Consider the following 21,750-nt stretch of genomic DNA (forward strand, 5'->3'; position numbering starts at 1 on the left):
GTTTAAAATATGCACCACAGTGATTTTATTATGTCTGTATATGTTGAAAAATGATTACCTCAGTAAGGTTATTTAAAACGTCTGTCACCTCACGTAGTTAGGATTTTTTTGTGTATGGTGAGAACTTTTAAAATCTAGTCTCTTAGGAACTTCCACAAAGTTTTAAAGGAAAACCGCCAAGTAACAAAAAAGTAAAACATTCCAAAAACCGATCTGAGACTTTCTCTTTGCCTTAATTAGGAGAATTCAAGAATAACTGAAGCAGGAATAGTGTTTTTATGCTGCGCATCAGTGCCATTTAAGGCGGTTTCCAGGCACAAAAATCATTTTGAGCCCCGTGAGTGTTACCGGCTCCACTTTGGGAAACACGGACCTCATCTAGCCCTCCCGCATGTCCCAGAAGTGACACGGGTTCTTCCTGCAGCCTGCTTTCTGCCGGCCCTTCTCCCTGTTCAGACGGTGCCTAAGTGAGAGCCGTGTCATTAAGTAGCAGAAGGGCATAGAGTGAATACTGTGGAAAGACACTGGCTTTGGAATCAGTGAGACCTGGGTGGGATTATTATTCTTTTTACTTCTGTGTGACCCAGAACAAGTTACTTTATCATTCTGTGCAATTTTTTTTAATGTTTACCTATTTATTTTGAGGGGGCAGGGAGCATGAGCCGGGGAGAGGCTCACAAACCATGAGATCATGACCTGAACCGAAGTCGTGTGGGACACTTAACTGACCGAGCCACCCGGGCACCCCTGCGCCTCAATTTCTTCATGAGTAAAATTTAAAAATCTAACACACTGAATATCTACCATGTGCCTAGACAGAGCCACACTAACCATTCATCAGATGCTATTATTAGTCTGATTTCAAAAAAGTCTCTGTTCTTTAGGCCTGCCGAGTCACACATAGCTGGGTTCGTGGAACAGAAGCCTACTGAGATTAGCTCGTGTGTACGAGGGGAATTCTGTGGGCCCACAGCAGGGAAGCAGAGCCGGGTCTCAAGATATCACACTCTCCATCTCTTCTTTCTCTGGGGCTCGTGGTTGCTCATTTCTGCTTCCCTTGATGAAAGTCTTGCCTCTCTATACTTCCTCCTGCAGAGTGGCTTTCTCTGCATGATTATCGGAAGACGCACGGCCACGAATGGTTGTTGCCAGTTCCACGTCTACACGATGTCCCAGCTTTATTACCCATCTCCGTACCACTAGTTTCATTCTATGACAGCTCAAATTTTGAGGAGAGAGAATGTGACTGCTCAGCCACCAACCGATGACAGGCCACCACTGAGTTCAAGGGCATGCCTGCATCGGGTCAGCTGCAGCCTCTAGGGCCACAGGTCCCACGCTCTCTCAGCAGAGCCTGAGGTCCAAAGTAGTGTCTCTGAGAGGGGAGAGTAGAGAGCACAGCAAATCAACGGACACATCCGCCAGAGCCGATAAGCAGCTAAGCACAGAAATCAGCTCAAGCCCTTAGCAAGCAAGTGTCTAAGTCTGCAGACAGGCTGTTAAGTAAGGAGGACAGAAGAAGACGCATGACAGCAACAACTGGCATTTACACGGTGACTTCCTGCTCAAATGCCGAAGGCTTCTCGTCTGTTGTATTACAAAATTAACTGAATTCTAGTTCCTTGAGTTTCAGAGAACACGGCATTTTTCTGCTGTGCAAGTTGGGTGCCTCAGTGGCCTCACTGACATGCTCTCCTCAGTGCTGACCCACCACCGAGTAGCCCTGTTGTCAAAGGTTCAGTGTCACCCTCTGGCTATGGGACATATGTGCAAAAGAGGGGGACGAAGGCCAAAAGCACGGGGAGTGGAAAAATCAGTTCAACAAGCAAGTTTGAACAACAGAAAACGTAATGGCAGGTAATTGAGCGACAGAAAAGGAAATCCTGGGCCTCACTGGTAGGCCCATCCTGTAACGGGCTCGTCCTGGCTCCGCGCCCCGCCCCTCTTGGGTGGTTCTGCCTTCGGTGGGCCCCCGGTCAGGAAGGAGCAGGAAGGTGAGAATGAAGGGAGCTGAGAGGTTGGGCGGGGGAGCAGGGGGAGCCCCCAGATGCAACGACAGGGAAGGCTCAGGAAAGAGGAGGGTGGTTCCGGTACTGGGAAGTGGAGTCTCAGGGATCCGAAGAACTGGCCTGAGGAAAGGAGGAGGGACATTTGGCCACCCTGAGCTGACTGGAAAAGAAAGAGAGAAGCAACGTTCCTTCCAAATCTTTACCTCTGAGAGAGGAAGGAGATTTACCAGCAAGTGGCTTAGAAAGCTTCGCTGGGAATTTCAAACAGCTGTCCCATTGCCCAGCCACATCAGATTGTACAATGTGGACAGTGATTGTGTAAGTATGGTCCCCATCAAAGCCAGCTGGCCTGGAATTGTTATCAGGCTTTCTAGGCAATGGGGACAGCCTGGACAAGACAATGGAGGAGATTCCCAGGAAAGCAGAGAGTTTCAGTGCTGGGGGAGGGCGGGGGGTGGGGCAGCTCCTAGGACAGTCGTTTTCAAAGGGCACCAGCTGTTTTGGATCTCTAGAAGGAAGGCTCCAGTGGAGGCCCCTGTTGGCTGGAGTTTATTTTTATAGCTAACAGCTTAGATTCCCTTGGGCCTTGCAAGCTGATAGGGCAGAGCTATGAGTCCCCTTTTAAGCTGATTAGAAATTTCTCAAAAGAGATGATGCACTCAGCCTCTGAATATTTTATGTTCCATCTGTTGTCACAAACAAAAGTAAATGAGGCCACGGGTGCCTGTCCCTTTCTCTGTTGCTGCCCCTCCTGACCTCTTCTTCCCTGGTCTTCCTGTGTGTTGCTCTAGTCTCATGTTTCTAGAACCCTTTCTTCTTTTCTCTCAATTTACTTATTCATCAGTTTATTCATGCCCCCTCACCTTCCTTTTTAAAAATATAATAAACGCTCCCGTACCGATATTTTGTTCTGGGCCTTACAGAGTCGAGTGCAATATGGTGGTAGCCTATTAGGAACTCACAGTAGGTACTGGAGATGGGATATGACTGGAAGGTGTGGCCGCAGAGTAAGGTAAATGGGTGTGTTCAGCTGTGCTCAAGGGGAGCAGGAAAGGGTCATTGACCGGGACGGGCTTGCAGTAGGCCTAGAGGTTTATGAAGCGCATGGAGGTATGAGCTAGTGAGGGGAGTATTTGGAAATTTAAAAGGAATTCGGCAAGGGGGATGCAGAAGGTGACACAGGCAGGGACTAGATCATGGAGAGTCTTCCTGTGCATTTGGGTTTTGTCATTTAGGTATTGGGGAGCCACCGGAGAGCTTTAAGCAAGCAATTAATACAAAGTGATTAATATGATCAACTTTCAGTGAGGAAAGCAAATTGAAGTTGGGGCATGACAAGAGTCAGGGAAGTCAGAAAAAGTATTAGTCTAATAGTCCAGATGAACGATGATGTCCTCTCAACTAAAGAAGTGACAGGAAGGATGGAGAGAAGGAGATGCATTTGAGAAATATTTCAGAATATTGGAAAACCCTGTGGTCAGTTGCATGGGTGAGAGCAGGAAGGGAGAAGAGGTATTGAAAGTGATCCCCAGGGTCCCATTTATTTAGCAACTCAGAAGTGGGTAGTGACGATAGAAAAAGAAGCAGATTTGAGAGGGAAGATTTGGAAGCACTGATTTTGGGGAACATGAAGGTCATGGAGTCCAACAGCCACCCTGGAGCCTGAGGGAAAGTAAGAACGGGAAATAAAGAGTTGGGGCTTAACACATCCAGGGGGTAGCGAAAATCTTGGGTGTTCTGGTTACAGGCTCCTTGGTGTCATTGTATCATTTTGATCCTTAGAATTTCCCCACATGGGTTATAAATAGTAAACATTCAACTAAACATTCAACGAATATTTGGTAACTTAAGTTAGTATAAAACTCCTCATGAGAACCCAGTGGGGACAGGGAAGAGATTTTAGAGGGAACAATGCATGGCAGTACTCTCTGGTAAGTCCTCTCTGTTGTCACCTCCTGGCGGACAGGACTGGGGACTAACTCAGTCTAGAGTAAAGCTTCATAGAGAAGGCTCATGGATTTTAAAGAAATGATACCTCCTCTTGAACACATTCATTAAAACAGCAATGAAAGCTTGTTTTCTTATTTTATTTTTTTAAAAAAAATTTTTTCAACGTTTTTTATTTATTTTTGGGACAGAGAGAGACAGAGCATGAACGAGGGAGGGGCAGACAGAGAGGGAGACATAGAATCGGAAACAGGCTCCAAGCCATCAGCCCAGAGCCTGACACGGGGCTCGAACTCACGGACCGCGAGATCGTGACCTGTCTGAAGTTGGACGCTTAACCGACTGCGCCACCCAGGCACCCCAATGTTTTCTTATTTTAAAAACGGTTTAAAGCAGCTTTGGTGAATCCATCCTAAATAGGTCCAATATTGGAAATACTGTAACCAAAAAATGCTCATTGCGGGTGTTATTTATCATGCAAAGGACTAGAAATCCCTTATGTGATCCAATGATATAAGAATTGCCAGGTAAATGAGAGCATATACACTGGATAGAAGGTTACACAGCCATTAAAAATCAGGATTAATGAAGAGTCTACAGTAACGTGGAAGGTGCATGGAACAGAATAGTCAATGAAAAAGCAAAGTGCCAAACTGAGTTTACTCTGTGATGATATTCCTCACCCTGGGTTCTTGTGAGGTTAGATCAGAGCATTCATTCCACAAATATTTGTTGAGCACCTGCTGTGTAACAGGTACTCTTCTAGGGACTGGGAATACAGCAGGGAACAAAATAGACAACAATATGGTGCTATGAAGCTTACATTCTACTGGGGAGAGACAGACAAAAATAAGTCAGGAGAATATTCATTATGTTACATAGTGGTGAGTGATAAAAAGAAAATCAAACAAAGGGGATAGGGAACAGAGAAGGCCACATTTTAGATACGTTGGCAGGGACAGCCTTACTGAGGGGGTGATCCCTGACCTGAAAGAAGGTCACCGCCCACAGATGTGGGGGAGAAGTGGTCATGCGGAGGGGGTAGCAAGCCTAAGGAGGGGGTGTGACTGTAGTACTCCGGAACGGCCAGAGGGATGAGGCCATGGGACAGCAGTGACCAGATCATGTGGGGTCATTATGTCATAGGAAGGACTCCGGCTTTTCCTCTGAGTGAAACTGGAGCCAAGCATAGAAGTGACACGATCTGGCTTATGCTTTAACAGGATCACCCTGGCTGCTCTGTTGAAAATAGACTGCGAGGGGTCAAAGGCAGACAAGGAGAGATCAGGTAGGTGTCTGTGCCAGTTATCCAGGCAAGAGATTAGTGGTGGCTTGGAGCAGAAACTTAGCAGTGGAATGCTGAGAAGCGGCTGGATTCTGGCTGTATCTAGTAGGGATCCGCTGACAGATTCAAAGTGGGGTGTAAGAGAAGAGTCAAATCCTCAAAGGTTTTGGTCCTGACAAGTGTAAGAATAGAGTTTCCGTTTACTGAAACTGGGGAGACTGTAGGAGGAGCACGTCTGGGGGTGGGGGGAGGAGACCCAGAGTACGGAACATGTTGTGTCGTACGTACTTTTACACATCCATTACGCACACGTGTCGGGGCCTCACCCATGCCTCCAGGCACCTTACCACCTCGGTGCATGCAAGCCTAACCTTCACATGCCAGTCTCTCTATCTCTCTGCCTCTGGACTTTCTCTGGGTTCTGGAGCCTGCTCTTCCCGCAGGCATGGGAGGCCGGAAGGAGAGGGGAATTTACATCCCCCAGGAGTGGCCAAAAACCAATTACTGGCAGTAGTTGAATCATAAATACGCCAGCTCTTCTTGTGATATCGAGGCACAGTAAGTCAGCAGGATGACCGATAACTTGCTTAGTAACACATCATTTACTGGCCATCTTTCCTTTCCCATCTCGGGTCCTCATTCTTCTATCTGTATTTCCTGGGGTTATCTCCTTCGTAAACTACTTGCACCTGCATCCCTGCCTCGGACTCTGCTTCAGGCAGAATCCAAACTAAGACAACTAAGTGGAGAGGTCATGCAGGCAGACATGCTTCTGCATCTGGAATCACCAAGGAAATGGTTGTAGGGAGGGAGTCCAAGGACTGTGCCTCCAGGTAGCCAACACTCAGAGGCTACCGAGATGAAAAGGACACAGCAAAAGACGCTTAGAAGTAGAAGAGGCAGGAGAAAAGACACATACCATGTGCATTCACTAATATGTGGAATCTAAAAAACAAAACCAACAGACAGACTCTTAAATATAGAGAATAAACTGGTGATTACCGGAGGCAAGGAAGGTGGGGGGAGGATGGGTAAAATAGACAAAGGGGACTAAGAGGCACAAGCTTCCAGTTATAAAATAAATAAGTCACGGAGATGGAAAGCACAGCACAGGCAATATAGTCATTAATAGTGCAATAACGTTGCATGGTGACGGGTGGGGAGTACTTACCGAGGTGAGCATTATGTGCGGAACTTGAATCACTATATGGTACACCAGAAACTAATATACCATCGTATGTCAGCTTCAATAAGAAAAAAAAAAAAAAACACAAGAAAGAGGGAAGAGAAATGCCATAGAAACCAAGTGATAAAGGTGTTTCAAGGAGAAGGGATAAAGCCTAAGAAATAACAATTGGTCTTAGCAAATTGGGAGTCATTGCTGACCCCGAGAGGCCTCCAAAGTAAGGTGCACATTCCCTAGGGGATGCCCAAGATGATCACTGGATAAGGGAAGGCAATATTAGAATTTCCGGGGGCACCTGGGTGGCTCAGTCAGTTCAGCGGCTCACTCTTAATTTTGGCTCAGGTCATGGCCTCTCAGTTCGTGGGTTCAGGCTCCACACCGGGCTCTGTGTTGACAGCTCGGAGTCTGCTTGGGATTCTCTCTCTCCCTCTCTCTCTCTCTGCCCTTCCCCCGTGCTCTCTCTCTCAAAACAAATAAATAAACTTGGAAAAAAGGATTTCCATTTATATTTATTTGTCATGATATCTTTTTAATTTCCATGATTATATATATATTTAAAATGTGTATATTAGTACACATATATTATATATATATACATATGTATATATGTGTGTGTATATATATATATATACATATGTATATATGTGTGTGTGTGTGTATATATATATATATATATATATATATATATATATATACAGAGAGGGCCACATTTATTTGAGATAAGTTGGCAGAGACAGCCTTCCTGAGGGGGTGATCACTGATCTGAAAGAAATAAGGTTGCTGCCCACAGATGTGGGGGGGGGGGAAGCAGTCATGCAGAGAGGGTAGCAAGCCTAAGGAGGGAGTGTAGTACTGTAGTTCCTGTAGTAGTCCAGGAACGGCCAGAGGGATGAGGCCAGGGGACAGCAGCCACCAGATCATGTGGGGTCATTATGTCATAGGAAGGACTCTGGCTTTTCCTCTGAGTGAAACCGGAGTAGTGCTCAAAAATATTTCATGGGTAAAGAAAGCCAATCAAAAGGTGTGTGGACCAATACCCCAAGGTATCAGGGCCTTTCCTGCTTCAAGATCTTCTTTCCTATACATCCCACCCACTAGAACCTTCCCTCACTGCCTCTGCACTACCTTCCTCTAGCTGATACTTAGTCAGATTCCAGGGAAAGCACAGCCTCTTGCTTTACACCCACATCACCTCCCGCACCTTTACCCTGCAAGCCTGCTGTGCCCAGCATCTTCCACCTGCCTCTCCAGATCCACTCTCCGCCCCCCATTCTGCTCTCTGCCCCAGACTGTGTTATGTCTCCGTAGTTCTCTGGGTTCCAGTTGGCTTTGGTCTCGTGCAGGGGATCAAAGGAACGAGAGGGAGGACCTGATACCTATTCTCCCAGCCCCTGGCTCTGTGTCTGTAAAGACGATCTTAGATCCTCTTGTGGCAGATTTTTGACACCACCCTCTGTGTTCTAATATCGATTTTCTCCCCTTTTCCCTTTGGTCCTCCAGATATATTCTGCCTGGTTCACTTTAGGTTTAAAAATGTGAATTAGTTGCTGTCATTTAGCAATTGGAACGTTTGCATAAAAATTCAGAGGTCTGGCTTCTCTTGAAAAAAATCAGATGTGACAACACCGAGTCTCCGTGGCAAACAGCGACAACTGTCTGGAGTCGAGTTTGCACCGGGGCATGTCCTCCTCAGGACACCGTGGTCCCCACTGTTCCCGGTTGCTTTATGCAAGCTCGCCACCCTATCGCCACCCTGGCCTCTTGAGATATTCAAGTCTGCAAGTCCTAGTTTAAGGAACGTGTTGCCCACTACATGGGACCTGTGTCAGACTCCTGACCAGATTTGGAGAAAGGGGAGGGTTACTCAAGTGTGTCCAGTCTCTCTCCCTCCTGCCAGCACCAGGAGAGTCCTCTCTCTGGGATCTCCCAACCCGCCAACCTGCTCCCAGGCCTATTCTTCTATCCGTTTCCCTCAGTGCAGCCCGAGTACTCATTCAGACACAGAAGTCAGATTATCCCTCTCCCGAGAACCATGGACTGTCTTCCCGCTGTCCCACAGGCAAAGCCTCCAAAGCCCCGGATTTTCTGATCCCGCGTACCCCACTGGGCTCCCTTCATTCTCTGTGTCCAGCACAGTGGGCTCCCGCTCGAGTCCTTGAGCACACATGGTGTCCCTCTGTCCCTCGCCTGGGCCTGGCACACATGTGATCCCACAGCCACGTGCCTGGCCTCCCTCCTCACCTCTCGGTCACGGCTCAAATGTCCTTTCCCAGGGAGGCCTTTCCATGCTCCACCCGCACCCCTTCCTCACACGTGCTGCACTTGTAATATGGGCTTTTTAAAAGTCTCTGTCCCTTGCTGAGCTGAAGGGACAGTGTCTTCCTCACGGCCTGGCACGTTGTGTCCGTGCTCACGGAACCCTTGTTGAAAGAGTGGATTTGGAGACCTCGCTCTCCTTGGAAGAGCAGTTTCTTTCACTTAGTGACAATCCAGGATGCTGGAGCCTTTTTCATGTTTTCTATGATCATACATTTATGTTAGGAGACATGGCAATAATCTGATTCGACACCAAGTAGAGGAAACAGGTGGACAGGAGTGAGGCCTGGGGGGATCCAGGGCACAGAGTTTAAGAAAGGCCTCCCTCGGGGCGCCTGGGTGGCTCAGTTGGTTGAGTGACCGACTTCAGCTCAGGTCATGATCTTGCAGTTTGTGAGTTCGAGCCCCGCGTCAGGCTCTGTGCTGACAGCTCAGAGCCTGGACCCTGCTTCGGGTTCTGTGTCTCCCCCTCTCTCTGCCCCTCCCTTGCTCATGGTCTGTGTCTGTCTCTCAATAATAAATAAACGTTAAAAAAATAATAATAATAAAAAAGAAAGGCCTCCCTCTCGCAGCTCCTCTCCTGCCTTATTCTGGTCCAGGCCCTGGGAGGGCAGCCTTTGCCAAGAGCCACTCACATATAAAATAAAATTAAAAAATGGGGCACCTGGGTGGCTCAGTGAGTTAAACGTCAACTCCTGACTTCGGCTCAGGTCATGATCTCATGGTTCGTGGGAATGTGTCGGGCTCTGTGCTGTCAATGCAGAGCCTGCTTGGGATTCTCTCTCTCTCCCTCTCCCTCTGCCCCTCCCTTGCTTGCTCTCTCTCTCTTAAAATAAATTAAAAAAAAATTTTTTTTTTAATGTTTATTTATTTTTGAGACAGAGAGAGACAGAGCATGAACGGGGGAGGGTCAGAGAGAGGAAGACACAGAATCTGAAACAGGGTCCAGGCTCTGAGCTGTCAGCACAGAGCCCGACGCGGGGCTCGAACTCACGGACCGCGAGATCATGACCTGAGCCAAAGTCGGACGCTTAACCGACCGAGCCACCCAGGCGCCCCTCTCTTAAAATAAATAAACTTTAAGAAATAAAAGAAAACAAAAAAATAAAATAAGACTCGAATTGTGCTCAAAGGAGGTTTGTGACAGCAGCCTGACCTCACCGCGACCTGATTCTTGGGTGCCCGCAATGTGGGTGACCATGTGCCTCTGCCTGCCACGCAGCAAAGAGGATATGCACCCTAACAGGAGTCGGGTCAGGTTCAGGGTCAGGATCAGGGAAGAGCGGCGGTGGGGGCTCTTCTGCAGCCGATCTGCCAGGTTAAAGGATGGGGCTCATCATTCCAGCTGTTAAAATAGCAGCCCTACCTAACAGGCTACCCAAGACCAAGAGTTTCTGCTTCTGGTAAGCAGGTGGAGTGAATCTTACTCCTAAGGACGGAACAGTAGAAAAGACATGACGGGGGAGGCAGAAGGCCCGGATGGCTGGTAGTGGCAGTGCATCCCCGGGGCCGATTGCCCACTGAGGTGACACAAAACCCCAAGGGTTCTGCTCCGTTGTGACTCGCCTCCTTCTTCCCTAGTGTTGCCTCCTCTAGAGCAAGCATGACCTCAGAGACCAGAGAACCCTGCCCCTTTCCATTCCAGAAGCCCCGAGGAACTACTTTAATATACAAACAACACTCCTATTTTTAACTAACAGCATCTATTTTTGCGCCCACAGCCACTGTGCCCGACTTCTTCAAAGCAGTTGTGGGTCTCCAGGGGCCCTGCAATCCTGTTTTCCCATTTACTTGCCTGGAAACTTCTTTCTTCCTAATACAAAATGTGGTCCAATTCGAACCAAAAAAAAAAAAAATGAATTGTTTTACTTTGGAGTAGATTCACTGTGTTCAAACATTAACCATTTTTATTATGCAATATATGTTAATTGTCTGATTAATTGTAGGAAAATTAGAGAATACAGATAAGTTAAAAAAAATTAACGGAAAACCACCCGTGATCCCCCTATTAATAAAATAAGTATTCTAAACTTTTTGGTGAGTAACTTGCCAGACTTTTTTCTATGCAAATGTGTATTTGTATTTTTTTCTCACTTGTTCTGTATTGAACATCACCTCATGTCAATTAATAAAAATCAGCATCATTAATTTGACAGCTGCATGGTGTACCATTATAGAGATGGATGGATCACACTTCATTTTAGCTGTCTCTCTTGCTGGGTGCTGTTCCCAATGTCACCAAAGTCTTCTGACATAGGGAGTCTTGTGCCCATGTCAGATTATTTCTTGAAGGTTAATCGACCAAAATGGCTGGCTCAAAACATGCAGCCATGCTTAAGGCTCTCAATACATAACAGTAAACTGCAGTCCAGAGCCATCATACCAGCGAACCCTCCCGCCAGCCACATGTCACCCTGCCGGTCAGTCTCGTGCACCCCCTGACCTCTGCACAGACCTCTGTGTGGCCCGTACTCTTACATCATGTGCTTTGTGCTGCCAAAGTCAGATAAAACGTAGCCACGTGGGAAGAGGGAGGAGGGGGAGACAGACAAGGAATCAGCATCTATAGGCCGGTGTGCTGAGATTATCGTACGGAGAATACACGGAATTGACGTCCTGGGACTGGTTCTGAGGCTAGCCTTGAAGGGTAATCAGGAGTTACCTGAGTACAGAACAGGGAAGCAGTGACGAGCCAAGCAGAGGAAATGATCCAGATGGAGGAAAGGTCCCAGGCATGAATGTTCAGTCCCTTTTCAGGGAACAACAAACAGTTGTGTAACGTTGTGCGTGGGGCTGCGGGGACTGTGGACAGGAGCGATGCAGGATGAGGCAGAAGAGGGGGGTTGGGTCTGATGAGGAGGGGCTTTCTGGGCTAAGCAAAGAAGCTTACACTTTACCCAGACAACTAGATAAAGATCATCAAACTGAAACTTCCTTGGAAGACAGGAGTCTTGGAAGTCCGAAGTCCTAGAAGACAGGAAAACACACAAAAGCTGTGTGAGGAAAACTCACACCGATCCCAGGAATGAGCACTGTTGTGAGCTCAAGGAACTCCCGTCTGTCTGTCATCACCACTGATGAGCTCCAGGAGCTTGAGAACAGCCATTTAACCTCTGTGTCCAGTAAAACAAAGGGGCCCATGTGGGTTCCTCACACTTCTAGCTATCTATGCACCTGTAAACATGGGCACATCGTCTCTCTTTTTTTTTTTTTTTTCCAGAAAAGGTGGCCATTAAGATCCTGGACAAGACCAAGCTGGACCAGAAAACCCAAAGGCTACTGTCCCGTGAAATTTCCAGCATGGAAAAACTGCACCATCCCAACATCATCCGTCTGTATGAAGTGGTGGAGACCCTATCCAAGCTCCACTTGGTGATGGAGTATGCAGGGGGTGGGGAACTCTTTGGGAAAATCAGCACTGAAGGGAAACTCTCAGAGCCAGAAAGCAAGCTCATCTTCTCCCAGATTGTGTCTGCCGTGAAGCACATGGTGAGTGGGTGTGAGGGATGGAGTCTTGCCCCCACGTGGCCCACAGTGGGAGCGTGGGCTCCAGTTGGCCACTCTCCAAGCGTCCCCAGAGGCTTTGGGTCCTGCAAAAGGCAGACAGTAGTCCCTTCTGTGAGAGTCTAGACGAGATTACACTCTTTGACCCCATCTTGTCACTGCCAGACAGCTAGCTGGCTCCACGCTGCTTCGGGGCCCTGTCTCCCTGCCTCTGTGTCTCTCTCCCCTCTTACCACGTCTCACATTCCAAATCCTCTCCACCCTTCATGATTCCGCTCAGTTTTGTCTCTCTCTGGAATTTTCTTCAATGTCACGTCAGCTCATACAGACCCTTCTTGCCTTTGGTGAATTCCTCCAGCTCTTGCTCCCTCTGTGCTCAGCTGATTAGCATTTATTATGTCATTCTTACTTCAGTCCTCTGATCATTTCTTTAGGTAAATGTGGACTCCTAAAACACACACACACACCCCTAGTTCCTCCCAGAACTGGTTCTGCTGTGCCCTCTCCACTGTTGGCTGTTTTGCCCCCACACACTGAGGAGCCTGACACGTGGGCCTGACCACCATCTTTACGGCTCCATTAGTGCAGAAGTCTGGGCTGTCCTCTTTACCTAGTGCAGTCTCAGTACAGTTGGCAGAAAAGAGACACTCGTCTGGGGTCTATGTGAGGCGAGAGGCTATTTCTAGTTCATTCTTCTGACTGGATGCTGTGGAGGCAAGGCTGTCATCAGTGACCTCCTGGACAAATTACTAAGGGAAATTAGTGACCCAGGGACCCGAGATAGGCATTGGGAGGGAGAAGAGAAGGAAAAGGAAGTGAGTGAGAGAGAAAAGCCCAACCATAATGGGGGTGGGTGCTTCAGATCTTCAGTTCCACCAGGTGTCATTTAAGTGGCCCCATGTTGTGGTGAACTGTCCCAGGGCCAGGCAGTAAGCCAGACCCACATTGAGCAATGGAGCAGATGGGCAAAGAGTCTTCCACATCCTATTTGGAAAAGAAATTGAGTGGGAGAGCAGAGGGAACTCAGACTGAGGCCTCTGAAGCTCCATGCCCTGACATTTCTCCCATCTGTCCAGTGGTGAGTCATGGACACAGATCCAGATTCCACTGAGCATGTCCACTCTGGGCTGGGACCTTGCTGAGCACTGCAAATACGGTACCACTGGCCACCCTCACAACAATCTCATGAGGTGGCTCCCGGTATCTCGTTTTACAAAGAAGGGAAACACTCATATTACGCTGCTGGGATCATTGAACCTAAAATTAACCCAGCCATCAGGCTCCAAAGCCCAGATTCTTACCCCAGGAAGCCCAGCAAAGTCACATTAAACCATCCCAAGAGCCCTCGGGACTAAGTAGGTCAGGGGTCTTCAAGGTTGTCTGTATGGGTCCAGAATGCAAGAGTGGGGGTGGGGTACATGCTCGCCACCCACAATGGGACTTGCTAGAACTTGCTGAATATAGCCTCTTTCCTTCTACTGAATTCTGGAGAGGAGCCCCCACAAAGGAGCAGGGTTGAAAAGTTGTGGAGGGCTCTAAATCTCGTTGGTGTTGGCTCTAGTCAAGAGTTGCTCAGCCAGAAAAACTCATTCATGGCCTCAAACATGAAGGATTACCGTTGCGTTGTGTTTTGGAGCATGTAGTTTCAAAAGATCTAAGTTTCATTTCTGGCACTGATTCCTGAGTCACAAGTGTCAGACAGAGTCCAACCGTTGCCCCACGGAAGAACAGAACCTTTGGTCTGTTTGGGGGATGTGTGGGTCACGTTGGCTAAAGGGCATGGTCGGGCGGCCCTTGAGGCTTGCAATCTGAGTTAGGTTGACATCCGCTGAACTGGTTATTACTCCGTCATCTATCACTTCACTGTTTCAGAGCAACTGACACATTCGCTTCTGTTAGTATTATTCCTTGAAAATGATAGCTTTTCCCTGTGTCTTCTTCCACAGCATGAGAACCAAATTATTCATAGAGACCTGAAGGCAGAAAACGTGTTTTATACCAGTAATACTTGTGTGAAGGTGGGTGATTTTGGATTCAGCACAGTAAGTAAAAAAGGCGACATGCTCAACACTTTCTGCGGGTCGCCTCCCTACGCGGCGCCCGAGCTTTTCCGAGACGAGCATTATGTCGGCATTTATGTGGACATCTGGGCCTTGGGGGTGCTTCTGTACTTCATGGTGACCGGCACCATGCCGTTTCGGGCAGAGACCGTGGCCAAGCTGAAGAAGAGCATCCTGGAGGGCGCATACAGCGTGCCTCCGCACGTGTCCGAGCCCTGCCTCCGCCTCATCCGGGGCGTCCTTCAGCCCGTACCCACCGACAGGCACGGCATCGATTCCATCATGAGCAATGAGTGGATGCAAGGGGTGCCGTACCCCACCCCTCTGGAGCCTTTCCAACTGGATCCCAAACATTTGTCTGAAACCAGCACCCTCAAGGAAGAAGAAAACGAGGTCAAAAGCACTTTAGAACACTTGGGTATTACAGAAGAGCACATTCGAAACAACCAAGGGAGAGATGCCCGAAGCTCCATTACAGGGGTCTATCGGATCATTTTACATAGAGTCCAAAGAAAAAAGGCTTTGGAAAGTGTCCCGATAATGATACTACCAGACCCGAAAGAAAGGGACCTGAAGAAAGGGTCCCGTGTCTATAGAGGCATAAGACACACATCTAAGTTTTGTTCAATTTTATAAATTGCGTTAACTGCTGATAATTAACCAAGAGCATTGTTGCTGCTTTTAAATTTTTTCATGGACAACTTGGGTGGAGACATTTTTGTAATTTTTAAATAAATTTAAATTTAAGATCTGCATTTCCCCCCCCAAGAAAAGCCTAGATTTGCTTTCTTGTTCTTCAACTCTAGCATTCATTCATTTATTTAATCAAGAAACATTTCTGCCAGGAACTGTTTAAGGTGCCGAGGAAAGAGCAAAGAATGACACAGGCCCGGCCCCTCCCCTCCTGTGAAGGATATTCTAGTGCCGGACAAAGGCACCGACAAAGACATTTTTTACAGAAAAAATGTCAGATAGTGATAGATGCTTTAAAGAGAATGCAAATAGGGTGATGTGATATTAGAGGTTTGCTACCTTGGATGGGACCGTTAGGAGAGGATACTTGGAGTAGATAGTCTGAGATCTGAATAGGAAGCAGCAGTGACCCTTGGAAAGCAGGCCAAGAGCATTCCAGGCAGCTAGGGGTTCAAGACTGGGTTCCTCCCAAAGCCTAGGACAGAGGCTCCATGTAGAATAGTTTCTTTGGGAAATGATCCTGGAGAGGAGAGAGGGGCAGGGGAGAGAAACAGGAAAAGCCTACACAGACTGGCCAGAGCTATGGGTGGTCGGCACTCAGTCCTGCAGGACACTCTGAGGAACCTTATGGAACACATCTCAGGTGTCTGCCTAGGGCACAAATGGAGAAACATTTACCCATCGCCTCCTGTTCACCACTAGTCAAGAGTGGTCCCATGGTGTCACCTTCCCTGCATCCCCAGAATTTGCTGTGTGTAAGTACCCCGGGAGCATGCTTTGGAAGAACATTTGCAGATTATGATGTGTGAGTGCCAGATGAGTTCCTGGTGCTTCCCATGCCATAGTGTCAGAGAAGCCCCAGAGGTGGCCAGGGTCAGGTGACAAGATACGATCAAGTAGGACCTGCGTAAGGTTGTTCAAACTTGCATGGAAACAGTCACAGCCTCAGTGGCTGGAGGGAGAAGCGTGGCTGGAAGGATCTGATGGGCGCATAGCTGCTACCTGGCACACACACCACCCCAGGCTCTGCCCCGACCCACCCTCTGTTAAATCCAAGTCACTGCTGGCACTCCATGCAGGAGGATTAGTAGGACAAGTTACAACAGTGGTTCTCAGGTCTGGTGCATCAGAATCTCCTGGAGGCTTTGTTAAAACAGACTGTGAGAACCCACCCCCAGAGTTTTGATTCAGCACATCTTGGGAGGGGCCCAAGAACCTGCATTTCTAACAAGTTCCTAGGTGATGCCGATGCCATTAGGGACCACGCTTTGAAGACTATGGAGCCACAGTCACTACCGCAGCTGGTCCCGAGGCTAGGATTGGATTCATCCCTCCCTCCTCTGTCACCCATTCTAAAGGTCCCTCACCTTTGGCCAGCATTTCAGCTGGCCGAGATTGGCCTAGTATGATGTAAATCTTTATCATCAAAGATTTGAGCCTCTAGGGGTTCGTGGATGGCTAAGTTGGTGGAGCATGTGACTCTCGATCTTGGGGTTGTGAGTTTGAGCCCTACATTTAGTGTAAAGATTCTAAAAAATCTTAAAAAAAAAAAAAAAAAAAAGGACTTGAGCCTTGAGTTGCCTTGCCCTTGTCAGGCCGTGGTTGCTGCAATTGCCTGTTCACTGGTATCATGAGGCCCCAAAGTTAGGCTCCAGTGAACTTCCTGGGTTCTAGACATTCTCCTCTTTATCCCCTTGTGATGATCAGGGTGAACAATCTCCATGAGTATGATAGCTCCTCTCTTTGCTTGTCAACTGGCACAGAGACCTCAAAGTGACCATGCGATAGTCATGGATTCCAGTTCACTGGACCTTTACTGGGTCCCCTGGTGAAAGCATCCCCCTGCCCCTGGGAACCCAAACCTCTAATCTAGCTGAACCTGGGTTGTAGGAAAGAGAAGTACAAATTCTGCAAGTGGGTCACTCTCACATCACTGATGTGAGAGGCTATCCTACTTTTACCTGTTGATTCCCAGGCCTATAGTTTTTTGTTTTTTGTTTTTTGTTTTTTTTATAAAGATTTTCTTAAGTAATCTCTACCCCCAATGTGGGGCTTGAACTTACAACCCTGAGATCAAGAGTCCCATGCTCCACTGACCAAGCCAGCCAGGCACCCCACCAGGCCTGTGTATTTTAACAACAGGGGACACATATCCATCAGCCATGGTTAAAGTGCTTGTATCCAGTCCTGGAGACTGTCAGGATCCAACCTCAACCCTGCAGGATACTGTCCTATAGAGCCAGTGCCTTGGCTGAACCACTACATTGTCCTGTTTATGCTGGCTGTTTCAGGTGTTGAGGTTTATAGTGAGATGAGTAGATCCCATGGTCAAGTGCCCATTGCCTTTGCCACGAAAGTCTTTGAGGAAATGCCATGAGAGATACCATGAAAACGGATCAGATATTCTCTGTGTCATAGCATGATTGTGTTAGAGGGTACGCTGCGGGCAGGAAAGGCAAACCTGTATCCTGAGTAGATGTCAATTCCAGTAAGGTCGCTGCTGTGCCATCTGCTTTTATGACTCCATGGATCTGATAGTGACCCAGTGCATGAGGAGATGGCTCCGTTTGCTTTGCCTCTTTGCGTCCCATAATCAGGTGCTTAGTCTCTCCTAGGGCCCCATAACACACCAGGAGCCCAAGCAGTTCTCTTTTGCAGAAAGTGTGGTGTCACTCCAGGACCCTACAGGGCTGTGCTGTAGCCTTCCACTGGGATTGCCGGACCCCCCACAGTATCCCTCACCATCATGTAATACAGCCAGGGTGGCAATGCAGTTTGCTGCAAAGCCTGAAACTGGATCGTGTGTGTGTGTGTGTGTGTGTGTGTGTGTGTGTGAGAGAGAGAGAGAGAGAGAGAGAGATCTACTGGAAACGGGCAGCCATGACAGGTAGAACTGGAAGAATGTACTAAACGTAATGTACTTCCAAAACCCAGAGAGTCCTACTAAACCCTGTGCCTCTGTCTCAGCACTAAGGGGTAAAAGATGCAACAAATTGTCCTTTACCTTGGAATGTGTAGGCCTGACCCAGGTCATTGGGCCTCTGAATACTTGGTCAATGTAACAGGCCCCTGATTCTTCAGGGCGTTTATCACCCACGCTCTGGCACACATAAGTCTGACTAGGGCATCTGAGTTCTTGCCACTTTCTGATGCTAAACCCACCTAGGATGCTGTCACAATACAGTGGGCTAGCGTGATATTCCGTGCTGTCAGGATAAAGTCCTTCAGAGGATATTGTGACCTCGAGCCGGAGATTGACAATTGCCTGGAGCAAATGAGACCAGCTGCCCGTCCCACGCATTGTTTTGATCCTCCTTTCTGATGCAAATTGAAAGGAATGCATTTTCCAAAGTAACAGCCGCCTATCAGTGCCAGAGGCTGCCAGTGAAGATGCCGCATCCTGCGTGGGGGCGACAACAGAGAACAGCCATCATCCTTTCTTATCTGCCTGCTCTCTTCTTAGAAGTCTGATGGATAAGTTAAAGGAGGTTTTGATGGAGCCCATTACCTTTGTGCCTTTAAATTTTTTTAGTAGTGAAGCTGAGTTTGGATGGTAATACTGATGGCTGCATTTCCTCGTGTGATTGCTTGTGATTTACGAACATGGCCTGGGAGAGGGTACAGCCCTGGAGGTTTCCACGTGGCTCTTCCTCCACAGGTCAGTGGTCTAAAAGTATCGATCCCAAGTAGATAGTTGGAGACTGGGGAAGGAACCCCAAGGTGGGACCCACTGGGAGACAGACTTTGGCCAGAACTGCACTCATCACCTGGTTTCTAAAGACGCCCATCCACACTTAGGGTCATAATAGTGTTTAGGATTTCCTGCTATCCAGTTCAGTTTGGACTTTTTAGCCAACAGTCCTTAAAAATTCTGGGCACGTATACCGTACATACTTGTGCCAGCAGGCTTTTCCTCAAGACCTGGCCTCCCAGTCACTGTGCACTGAGTCTATAACTTAGCTCTGGGACCATGATTTTCTCGTGACAGGCTGTATCAGCCTCTCCTCACCAGCTTGCCTCTTTTTCTTTTTCTTTTTTTTTTTTTTTTTTTTTTTTTTTGGTTATACAAGTCAGGTAACACTCTAGCCAGCTGTCACTCAGAACTCTGTGAACTATTAGCCTTTGTCACAAAACAAAGGCTCCTTGATTTTCACTCCAGCCAGACTGTCCATTCTATTATGTCCACCTCACCTCTGACATTTAAGTGATAATACATGGCCTCTGTCATTCTAGAATCCCATCATCCCCGCTGATCATAGCACGCCTGGTTCCTTGGCAGCATTTCCCACTGCCAAGACCTGCTGGCAGTGTGTAGCCATCACTGACCTTTACATAAGTGCTGGTACACCCCTCCCAGAACATTCTTTATTGCCTCAAGTGAAGGTAATGTCCTCCTGGGGAATGTACGTAGGTGGTTCTTCAGTCTCACTTAATGAAACCTTTCTAATATTCGTACCTCCCGGAACTTTCTTACCTTTTCCTTAACACTGTGCCATCTCTGCCTCATTTACTGCAGGCCGCACTCATGTCCAAACCTCTACAGCCATCCTGGCTGCATGTTAGGACCAGTTTATGGTGTCCTCTCCAAGTCATGGGTAAATGCTCCCAGGATGATTAGCTCTCCCTTATCCCACCTGCTATTCTTCCCTCGACCTCCACCCCGGGCCCAATGTCTTCAAGATCCACTCGAACACATTTTGCCCTGGTTCCTGATAATACATATTAGCTTGATTCTGCAATTCCTCCTGTGCCCAAGCTACTTCTTCCCACACAGACGCTGTATTTCTCTCCTCAGTCTGTGTGGCAGCTGTTGAGGCCTGACCTGGTTCTGGGTTTGGAGAATAATAAGGGTATTGGAAGATGGTCTCGAGGAGGTCATGCCTCAGCTTGCAGGCATCTGCCGCACCAGAGACCTTGGCAGCGGCTCCAGGCAAGGGAGAACAGCTGCTTCTGCCAGTCCTGTGTAAGCAGAATCTTGTTCTCAGCATTTTCAGGTTCATCTACACTGTGGTTACTAACTCAGGCCCCAGTATCCCAATCTCTTCTTACCAAGGCTTGGACTTTGATAAAGAATTGTCAAATTCCTTGTCCACATTCCTTGGTTTGTGGCCCCGTCCTCCATCTGCAAAGTCAGCGATGTTACATCTCTCTGACCATCTTTCTGTAACTCACATCTCCCTCTGATCACAGCCCAGAAAAGTTCTCTGCTTTTAAGGGCCTGCATGGTTAGCGTGGGCCTATCCAGACCACCTAGCATAATCTCCCCAGCTCAAGGTCCTTAATGGCATTTGCTTCTGCCAAGTAAGGTAAACATATTCACAAGTTCTAGACATGGTCATCTTTGGGGATGCGGGGGAGTCGTATGCCTACTACAAACAGCAATGGGGTGATTGCCATGACTGGTGAGTAAGCCAGCCCTCAACCCCTACCCTGAGGGTCTGCATTATAGGGCTATTCTGGGTATCAATCGTCTTAGCCTGGATTCTAAAAAAAAAAAAAAAAAAAAAGAGAGAGAGAGAGAAAAGAAAAGAAAAAAAAAGCCCGAGACAAAAGCTTACATGCAACTCACATATTTGGGAAATGACCCAGGACGCAGGAGACGCACAGAAGTAAAACTGAATAGAGGAAAGCCACATAAGGATGCACCGCAAATTGGCCATGGGCCAACTGGTGGCTGATTCTGTAGCATCTTCTGAGGAAACTTCTGGAACGCTTCTCAGAACTGTCTGCCCAAGGGAGAAAAGGAGGAAACATTTATCCGCCAGCCAAAGGTCCACCATTGGTCAAGGGTGGCCGTGGGAACTTAACTCCTCTGCACTTGCAGCCTGTTGAAATTAGTGCCATGTGAGTTCTGCGGGGACCCCACATCACAGTGAGGCTGAGGCGAAAGGTCTATAGCGGGGATTCCAAAGGGAGATGTTATCACATTCTCCGGGGTCCTGGGCAAAGACTGAATGGAGACAGTTGCCACCCTTGTGGCTGGAGTTGAAGGCAAGGCAGAGAGCATCTGAAATGTGTGGAAGGGTTCTGATGCATAGACCAAAGGCTTTAAGGCCCGAATAAACCTGGCACATTTTGAGGAACGGAGAAGACAGGGTAGATGGAAACATTGTAAATCTTGGTGAGTGTGGTACTGAGTTGAAGTAGGCAGAGAACAGATCCTCTAGGAGTTTGCAAGCCTGAATAAGGAATTTGATAGAGTGAAACGTAAGCACATTTGCAGTAAGCACATATGCAGTCTAGGCAGCCTTCAGGGAGGAAGCAACTCTTGCCCTAAAGATCAAGAGTTTTGCTAAGGTGGGTTGGAGGTGCTTGCTTAATAGCATCTCAAAGACATGGAGGCACAGGGATGCTTTTGTAAAATCAGTCTAACAAAACTTTAATTTTTCCTTTTTAAAATTTTTTAACATTTATTCATTTTTTGAGAGACAGAGCATGAGTGGGGGAGGGGCAGAGAGAGCGGTAGACACAGAATCCGAAGCAGGCTCCAGGCTCTGAACTGACAGCACAGAGCCCGACACGGGGTTCGAACTCACAAACCGTGAGATCATGACCTGAGCTAGTCAGACCCTTAATCGACTGAGCCACCCAGGTGCCCCTCATTTTTTTTTTTTTTTTTTTTTTTTACTGTAGAGGCTTGCACAATGATGAAACATGGGCAAAGAAAAGATGAATTCCTTTTTACTTCTAAACATTTAAAATAAAAATGCATTATTATTATAAGCCAGAACTCTGATGATCTATAAACTT

General features: G+C 47.7%; 1 protein-coding gene across 3 annotated transcripts in view; it reads left to right on the plus strand.

Moving 5' to 3' along the window:
* The window catches only part of NIM1K (NIM1 serine/threonine protein kinase), a 66,185-nt gene extending 51,113 nt beyond the window's left edge, over positions 1-15,072 (plus strand). For all 3 annotated transcript variants that reach the window (XM_040496474.1, XM_040496494.1, XM_040496483.1), the window contains exons 3-4: positions 11,964-12,232; positions 14,194-15,072. In XM_040496474.1, the coding sequence (XP_040352408.1) occupies positions 11,964-12,232; positions 14,194-14,943 (1,019 nt within the window). In that variant the 3' untranslated portion in view covers positions 14,944-15,072. The remainder of the gene's footprint in view (positions 1-11,963; positions 12,233-14,193) is intronic.
* Positions 15,073-21,750: the final 6,678 nt, after the last annotated feature.

This window comes from Herpailurus yagouaroundi, unplaced genomic scaffold (assembly GCF_014898765.1).
Source record: "Herpailurus yagouaroundi ecotype Mexico unplaced genomic scaffold, PumYag 29, whole genome shotgun sequence".
Classification (NCBI taxonomy): domain Eukaryota; kingdom Metazoa; phylum Chordata; class Mammalia; order Carnivora; family Felidae; genus Herpailurus; species Herpailurus yagouaroundi.